General features: G+C 40.5%; 1 protein-coding gene across 1 annotated transcript; it reads left to right on the forward strand.

Annotated features, from left to right (window-relative positions):
- Positions 1–1,011: 1,011 nt before the first annotated feature.
- Positions 1,012–9,050, forward strand: LOC127305503 (uncharacterized). Its single transcript, XM_051335925.2, has 11 exons — positions 1,012–1,412; positions 2,758–2,826; positions 3,028–3,120; positions 3,294–3,424; positions 3,825–4,020; positions 4,832–5,007; positions 6,595–6,724; positions 7,596–7,756; positions 7,862–7,941; positions 8,084–8,183; positions 8,653–9,050. The coding sequence occupies exons 1-11, from the start codon at positions 1,137–1,139 to the stop codon at positions 8,696–8,698; spliced, it is 1,458 nt and encodes a 485-aa protein (XP_051191885.1). The 5' UTR covers positions 1,012–1,136; the 3' UTR covers positions 8,699–9,050.
- Positions 9,051–9,257: the final 207 nt, after the last annotated feature.

Below are 9,257 nucleotides of genomic sequence, written 5' to 3' on the forward strand. Positions count from 1 at the left end.
TGGGACGATTTTGTCACAGAACTACCATTTTAGGTTTTTTTTTATACTACAAATAAATTATAAATTATTTATAGTAAAATAAGCACTGATTTATTATAAATACCACTTCAGATACATGATCGCGACAAAAAACACTGATTTTTCGTGTTTAGCTATTTAACACGATTTTTGACTAGATGTGCCTAATTGTCATGGTCATGTGGAAAATGAAAAGCAAAAAATACGAGCTTCATTTTACAAAAAAAACCTCAATTTCTAATTTTCGTGCCACACACAGGTCCTTATTAATTCCCCACATTCCTCACTCTTTTTGCCCTTTCTGACATCACATGTCGCATGGGGTGCGAGCACCCGCTGGCTACGCTGCGCGCTAGTCAACGTAAGCGAGCAAGCTGAGCGCTCCTGAGCGCACAGGAGAGGTGAGCGCGCCAAGGTGTTGCCGCCAGGGAAGACGCCGGTGAGACCTCACCATCTCTTTCCTTGCTTGCCTCCGACCTTGCGCCACGCACCGCCGCCAAGGCCATGTTTTCTGTCCTCGAGTCCGGGAAGGTCTATGCCATGGCGAAGGAAGCTAGATTTTGGTTGGATTAATCAAAGGTGCGAGGGAAAAATAAAAAGAAAGGAAAAAAGAAATACCTAACGCATGTCAGCTACCTTGAATAGATGTGTCTGAAAGAAAATAACACTTTGAGGGTCAATTTGCAAAATCTAATAGGTAGTTTGATTTTCAGTTGCCCTATACCTGACAGGTGGGCCCAAACATTCAGAAAACAGATTAATACAACTATTTGGCAAAATGAGTGCTTTCTATCACGCCCATATAACTGAAATTGTATTTATGTGTCAAAACACCTTAAAGTGGTAGTTTCCTTGACAAGATCTTTGGAAATAAGGTAGTCCTTTTTGTTATTTTCTCTGCCAATATCCAATTAGAATTTAACATTAGCAAAATAAGGAAAAGAAGAAAAAAACGATTTCTGGATAGACTGGCAGCCGGGACCCACACTAATCGTGTCCTCTTCCCATCCCGAGCAGCTCTCTCCTGCCCTGCGCTCACACGAGACGCGGACCAACGCCGGAGCACACGCGCGCGGCCAGCTCCTCCTACAAGGCCGGGCCGTCGGCGAGCGGCGCTAATGGCGCTCGCGCTCTCCACCCCGTTCGCGCCCTCCAGTTCGGCGCCCACCACCTCCCGCTGCGCTTTCCCTCTCCGCGGGGTCCACTTCGCCGCCGCCGCCGCGGGCAGGAGCGGCCTCCCGCTCGCGTGCGCCGCGCCGCGGAGCCGCGGGCGGGGGCGGCGCGGCGGGAGGCTGGTCGTGTGGGCGGCGGCCGACTACTACGCGACGCTGGGCGTGCAGCGCTCCGCGGACATCAAGGCCATCAAGGCCGCCTACCGGAAGCTCGCGCGCCAGGTGCTCGACGCTTGTCCCCTCCAACTATTTTACTCGATTCATTGGCCTATCTGCCCCTTTTTATTGGATAGGATAGTTCCATGAGGAGTTCAGTCTGTTGAATCACACATGGTGTCATTGTCTTGTGTGGATAATAAAGTTGTGTTAACCGTGCATAACATTGGAGCCATTATGTTGCTACTTTTCCACAATAGACCAACTTCTCGGCCGTCCACGCTGTAAACTCTAGTCACTATTTCTGTTGGTGAATAATAACTGGATGATCTGGTATGGGCTTGCACGAAGTTGCTGCTCCGTTGCTCCAAGTCTCATTTTGTTTTTGTTTTATTATTGGTAGCTTCTGGTAGTTGTTCATGTGTGCTGGATTAATATGGCTCAAGCACGTCCAAGGTCTTTCTGGCTGGATTTTTGAATGCTCCACAATAAACACTTCCTAATTTCTATTTTGAACGCATCTTCAATATTTGATTGCTTTTATTTATACATGAAATATCCCTCAGTTTTGTCAATAATAACACAACTAGTTCTGATAAAAGTTCTTTTTAGATCAGATGCGGCCGTTTTTTACAGGCAAACGATTTAGAAGAGTGTGTCCTGATACCATTCAGAAGAATTTTTAGTGAGATCATTACAGTTACATCCACAAGAACAAATCATAGTGTTTTCTTTCCTTTCTAGCTTCATACTCCAGCAATGTTCATTCTGGAACCATTAACACTGGAGAGCCCAACTCTCCTACCCATTGACATCAGTGTGCATTGTGCCACTACCATGTAGGAACCACCAGCATCATTGCTAGTTGAAGTTGTGCTAGGATCCTGAATCACAAATTCATGCTATTTAGGGCTATGTCTACATATGAAATCCAATGTTTTTGCCTTTAATCACGTGCCACATGCAATTGCTGTTTGCGGGGCCGTTGGAGTTGGCTTTGATGATTGGAGGGGGAATGAGATGATATGCTTGTGAGTTGTGAATACAGCTAGATCTTCAGAGGTATGTATCTGTTCACGTGAATCTGGTTGTGTAAGGATGCTGCAATACCATTTGAAGCCCACAATGGTATGGTTTTGGACCTAGGAGAGGATCTTATATAGGTCGTAGATTATTAAAGGGTAGCAGGCGTAAAGCACCCCTCCATGATAGGTTTAGAATGTCTTCATTCATTGCTATTTTTTTTTAGAACGATAGTTGATTTCATATTTGAAGTGTGCGATTTATCACTTCACCAAGTGGCATGTTTTTTACCAGGTTTCAACATATGATGTGTACATTAGTTTCAAGTTACATTAAAAAATTGAGTTGTGACAATTTCTTCTCTTTTCATTTTATCTTTACTTTGTAGTATCACCCTGATGTCAATAAGGACCCTGGAGCAACTGACAAGTTTAAAGAGATAAGCTCAGCCTATGAGGTATGCACTGCATAGTTCAAAACACTGTGTGTGGTCTACAATCCAATCTACTCGGTAATCAGTTTGGATGGAGTTGCCTGTCTGAGTTATGAGTTCCTCTGTCTTGGTCCACTCTTTACTATTTAATCAATAATAAAGACCTTACATTTTCTTTGTTGTCTTTATTCTGCATTCTGCTGTGCTGAATCTCATTATCATCAGGTGCTGTCAGACGATAAGAAGAGGGCGTTGTATGACCAATATGGTGAAGCTGGGGTTAAGAGTGCGGTTGGGGGTTCTGCTGGAGCTTATACGGTACTGCCTTTCAACTCTTCTTTGTTCTACCATTTAAATTGCAGTATCTTTCAATGTGACAACATGTATATTAATTTGAGTTATTTGGCTTATAAGAATACTTGACTAAAGTAAGTACCGTGGGGTTTTTCTGCTTAAACCAGGCTTGAGCTTTTTCCCATTTCTCTATGCAGAGTAATCCATTTGATCTGTTTGAGACATTCTTCGGAGCAAACATGGGTGGTGGTGGTGGATTTTCTGGTATGGACCAGAACGCATTTAGGACACGCAGAAGGAGCGCTGCTGCTCAGGGTGAAGACATCAGGTTTGTTGTAAGAAGGGTTAAAGTGAAATGATATTCAGAGCCCAGGTGTTTCACTAATGAGAAGGACTTGCTAAAGCTGTTCAAACAATTAGTTGATAACATCGTGTTTTCTGATTAGCATGAATTTGGCCACAGCTGCATGTTTTTGAGGTCCAGCATAATTTACAAGAAATAATACCTAAAGCATTTGAGGTCTAGCATTACCTGCAAAACCAATGTATATTAGTAGTATGAAATCAACTAAATTATAGTACTATTTTGTGTTGTGATCTTGGCTGCCTTGTGTTTATTAGCAACAAATGTTGCGCTTATTAGATCTACAAAGTTGTAGCTGTAATTAGTAACATTTTGTATATATAATCTAGTGTGATTTTAGACTTACACAGATTTATTCCACCAGATATGATGTGACTCTGGGGTTCTCAGAGGCAATATTTGGAACAGAAAAAGATATAATATTATCCCATTTGGAGACTTGTGATACTTGTAGCGGTTCTGGTTCAAAGGTTGGCTCAAAGACAAGAATATGCTCCACCTGTGGTGGGCGAGGGCAAGTAATGCGAACTGAGCAAACACCATTTGGTCTCTTCTCCCAGGTAACAACGAAGCATAACTGTTTATCCCCTTTACATTGTCATTCCAGATTTTCCAATAAACACACACTGACAACAGTGTCACAGCTTTCATGTTACAATAAATAGCTTTGGGACTATATTTCGTTGGGGGTAGTGTTATAACAAAATAAACATTAGCAGACAATTGTCAATGAGACATCGTGAAACTAAAGAAGATACTTGTACTATATGCTAGGGTATGAACAACAAATGACTGAAATATTACAGAAGTTGAACTTGAACATTTAGAGTAGCAAACAAGAAAGTGTAAAAGAACAGGAGCTAAAGCGGACTTTACTTTGTCAGTGCACCTGGGAGCTTATCACCTTGGGTGGACTCCTGAATTATTTTGATACCGGAGTTTCTTTTTAATGTCAAAATGAGTAATTTTATTTTGTGAATGCCTATAAACTAATTCTGATGGGTTGAAACAGCCAGGAGATGGAAATTTGCAGAAAATTTAGCATCATTCAGAACATGATAGTTCTCTTGTTTGTCCAACGATAGATGGCACTAAGTGTCTGAGTTATACTGCTCACTTCTGTAAACTAGTCTAATACTAGCATACCATATACAATATGCTCTATATAAGGTTGTCGAGCCTCAGGATTCTATTTCAGTACAATATCCAAAAATCTGTTATGATTAGTCTTGGTAGCCTGTACTTGTATGTTTACGCTTAATTCAATTACAATATCTAGCCTGTACTTGTATGTTTACACTTAATTCAATTTGATTATTTATGACAATTTTTCGTTGTTGCATAAGAGCTTTTCGTTTTCTTATTTTGTAGGTTTCTATTTGCCCCACATGTGTAGGAGAGGGTGAGGTCATTTCAGAGTATTGCAGGAAATGTTCAGGAGAGGGACGTGTTCGTGTCAGAAAGGAGATCAAAGTAAAAATTCCTCCAGGAGTTAGTAAAGGTAGTACACTTCGTGTACGTGGTGAAGGAGATGCAGGACCGAAAGGGTAAGCAAAGCATTTTCAGAAGACCCAAACATAAGTTATATACTTCATACTTTTATCATTGTGTTACTAGAGGAAATTATGTGGATCTTCTCTATAGCTTTGCTTATCCATATTTTAGGTTTACTTGTAGTCTACGTTACATAGTTTTGGAATTAACTACCGTTAGAACATAATAATTTGGCCATGGAGTACTGCCAGTGGCATTCACATAAGAGGCACACATCATTGCTCTGTTGTTTAGGCGAGTGGAAGTTTGTGGTCACCAGCTAGCAACAGGAAGTTACTTTCAGACTTTAGGTCTCTACATTTGTGTAGAGAATATTTTAATACGTTAAGCGCATACAGGATGGAAATAGCTTTCGGGTTATATGGATTTTAGTTTTTTTTGAGAGTCAACCAAGAGCTTTAATTAATTGTCACCGAAATTACATGCTTGTTCAGTACATTGAAGGATGTATTCTGGCACCTGGGATATCCAGGCACAGTCCGGGTCAGAAGAAGATGCAAATTTAGCAATGTTCTGAGCAGCTAAATTTGCTTCTCTATTTACATGCAAAATATCAAAATAGTTACATCCTTCTACCAGCTCCTGGATCTGTTTCACAGGTAGAATACTAGCTCTATGACTGTTTCTTGTTTTCCATAGCGAAACTAGCTCCAGCGAATCAGATTCTATAATAACTTGGCTAATGTTCATGCGTCTGATTAATTTAGCTCCATCCCTACGAGCATTATGCCTCAGCAGTTAACACGTCAGGGATAAAATCATGCCATGTACTGCTTGCCACAAGTACCATGCCATTATTATCTGTAATCACCACACCTGATTTTCCTTCCATACTATTGGTAGTATAAGCTGCATCTACATCTACCTTATGAAAACCTTCTCGTGGTCGTTGCCAATGTGTTTTGATCTCTGTCTTGACTCTGGAATATAGTTTTGAGCTGGCAAGAAGATCTGCTACAGTATCATGCACCCATCTACAAGCTTGTGTGATTTTCATCTGAGAATTTCCATGTAGTCTAACACTACCAAACCGACCACATGCCACAAAGAATATAACATGCTTTGTCTTCTTCGCAAATAGATGTATCAAGTAAATCTTGCGCCCGAGATAAAGGATGCAATTTTGGAAGTTTAATGTTAGAGAGATTTGAAAGTAGTCCAAAAAGTTTTAGCGTAGGGGCATTCAATTAGAGCATGGTATATTGTATCCCCTTTTGCACCAGACTCTAAGCAATTACCTTGTTTCTCTATATGCCTGTGAAGCAGCACCTCCCGAGCTGGTATGAAACCATGAATAACTCGCCACCAGAAGGTCCTAATTTTAGGAGGAACTGCCAATCTCCAAAGTTTAATCTATATGGATTTTAGTTTGTATTTGTAGATGGGCATTGCAAAAATTTATGATTTATGATTGAACTTTCAGGAAATGTCCAGATCATGTTTTTGTATGCTGTGTGCCTTTCCTTTAGCTTTCATACAATTCTTGTGGTTCAACATGTTCTATTTTTTAAGTTTTCATATCTTCATTGCGTGGATGTCCAATTAAATCCATGCTGAAACCCTTGTTTTTTTGGAAACAGAGGCCCCCCTGGAGATCTTTTTGTTTGCCTTGATGTAGAGGAGCCCTCTGATATTAAAAGGGATGGTATCAACTTGTATTCCACTGTGTCGATAAGCTATGTTGAAGCTATTTTGGGTACTGTTCAAAAGGTAAATCTTTCTCTGTAGGAGTTTCCATCTCTTTGTGATCCCCAATTCTGATATTTGGTTTCAGCTATGCATTGTCTTACTTCAGTAAGCACATAGTTAGGTGAATGTATGAAGTTCTCACTTCACCTAATTAATGATTAGAAACAGCTCAAGAAAAGAAAATTAGAATCAAGATCTAAAGTAAAATAGTTTGGTTGCAGTTCTGATATAATTACCAAACTTTTAGTCATGGATGTGTTGTGATACCCCAAGTGTGTATGAGAGTTCATTCCGCGTTGCTTGTGCGAGTGTCATTTGGCGTATTTTCCTGCTGCTTTATGCGTCCCGGGAGTTCACAGTAATCATCGATCAGAAGATGCTATATTTTTTTGTCAACTCTTATTCTTAGGCTTAGATACTTTAACTATATTTTGGATCATGTTCAGCTCTATTTTTAATGCTAATGTTTCCCCCCTTTTGGGTTAAGATTCAATTGCTCAAACGTCAGATCATTGTATGTAATGAAAGCAAGGAACTTCCTGATGTTCCTTGCTTTCATGACCAGAGGAGGTGATCTTGTGACCTAGACTAGATGTGAGATTTGATTAGAAGCAAGTCTGTATTAGCCATGATTTTTAAGTGATGCTAACTTGAGCTGCGTGAATGTTAGAGCTACTGTTAAGCGAGGCCTGATCAGATTTGTTTTGCTCGATCTGATTCAAGTTTTGTGCCTTGCAACCGTAGATGGTACAAAGCAAAGTGCCATGTTGGTGGTTGTCTATTTCAAGTATGATGGCATATTGTGGTTGTTCATTTCATGTATAGACTACTGCCTACTATGTTTAAATTATGGTGTTATGTAATAAGTCCTTTCAAAATTTATTGCAAGCAGGTCAGAACTGTTGATGGAACTAGTGAACTTCGAATACCTCCAGGCACCCAACCTGGTGATGTAGTGGTCCTAGCTAAGCAAGGTGTTCCGTCATTGAATAGGCCATCTATACGTGGTGATCATCTATTCACTATTAAGGTTTCTATACCAAAACGTATAAGGTGAAATACACATCGTCTCCTGAGCTTATTCTTTGAGTACACGCTGAGCTACATAAGCACCCAGACCCTTGTCTCTGAATTACTATAAACTGGTGTTTCTTTCAGTGGGCGCGAAAAGGAGTTACTTGAGGAACTTGCCTCGCTGGCCAATGGTGGTTTTGCTCGTGCACCAGTGAAACCAAAGCGTAAGCATGCATATATTAGATCCTTCTTTTGTCTCCATCTCTTCAGCCAAGTGTTATCTCGTCAGAACTTTGTTGGTGTCCTATCCTTATTGCTTGATCAGGCAAGTTTAAAAGAAACTAAAGTCTTGCATGTGTGTTGCAGCTATTCGCCAAGAGAACGGAAGCAGTGTTGCTCAAGAAGTACCAGATCAACCTGATGAAGAGGAGGTTGACTGGTTGAAGAAACTTTCAGATTTTGCTGGGTAAATGCTAAATTCAATTTCATTACAACGTAATTGCTGATGTGATTTTTTTTTTGTTTGTGTCTCATGATTGCCAGAAGGCCGTATAGTATCCTCAAAACCCTCGCTGATGACTGTCACTTATGCCTGAATATATTCTCATTCATTTTCTGCTTCCTTCATGTTTATTGAAAAGCATGTTAATGTGGAAACTTATGGTAAAAAAGTTATTGGTTATGCTGAAAAAACTTGAAAAAAAGTTGAACTGTGCATCCTCTTTCTGACATGTTACAAAAATATTGGAAGGATAAGTAAAGTCCAGAATAACTGTCAGTTTTTTTTTTGCGGGTAAGAGTAACAGTCAGTTTGAATGTAGAGGACTGATGCTGTCGTAGTTTGACCAAGTTTTGTGTGATAACCATTGCATTTGCAGTCTCTTGTGTATTATGTCGATGATGACCAAGTTAATCTCCATGTTGAATTCTTTCAGATCCATTGTCAATGGCGCATCCAAGTGGCTGAAGGACAACCTGTAGCCTGTAAATATCTTACTGCAGTTACGCCAATTGTCAATTCATCGGGATTCGAAGCGCTGCCACATGTGTTCTGTTGGAGATGTTCATCCTTTTACAGGCAGTGGAGTGGCAACGGAGAGGGTTGAGTGAGTGTCAGCTAATTTTATTGACGCCATTTCTATTTTTGATCCCCTTGTAAAGCATGGATTTTGCTGTAGTTCGCATTCGTTTTCCAAGAGCATGTAAACAGTCCCAAGTCACGGCCGCTGATGTTAAACTTACATCCACTGTAAATACATATGTCGTTCCAATAGTCTGTGTAAGCTAATATTTTTGTTAACCTAAACTCAGAATATACCCGTATCTTATTTAAGTTGCAACTGCCCCGCCCTCTTCTGCCCTACGGCAAGATTTCGATTTTCGTTGCTCTATCGGTCAGTTGCTGTTCCTTTTCTCACAATTTCACCCCATTTTCCCCTCTTCGCGAGAAGTTTCACGAGTTCCATGAACAGCAAAAGAGAGATTCTATTGGCCAGTGGAACCTGGTGCTACCTGTTTTACTGCGTCATTAGTAACAGGA

The sequence above is a fragment of the Lolium perenne genome, chromosome 6 (assembly GCF_019359855.2).
Source record: "Lolium perenne isolate Kyuss_39 chromosome 6, Kyuss_2.0, whole genome shotgun sequence".
In the NCBI taxonomy this organism is placed as follows: domain Eukaryota; kingdom Viridiplantae; phylum Streptophyta; class Magnoliopsida; order Poales; family Poaceae; genus Lolium; species Lolium perenne.

Bases quoted from the DNA above. Each gene is read 5' to 3' on its own strand.
- LOC127305503 (XM_051335925.2), top strand. From the start codon at position 1,137: ATGGCGCTCGCGCTCTCCACCCCGTTCGCGCCCTCCAGTTCGGCGCCC. The intron at 3,121-3,293 runs GTACTGCCTTTC...TTCTCTATGCAG, and splicing joins GTTCTGCTGGAGCTTATACG to AGTAATCCATTTGATCTGTT. The intron at 3,425-3,824 runs GTTTGTTGTAAG...TTATTCCACCAG, and splicing joins GCTCAGGGTGAAGACATCAG to ATATGATGTGACTCTGGGGT.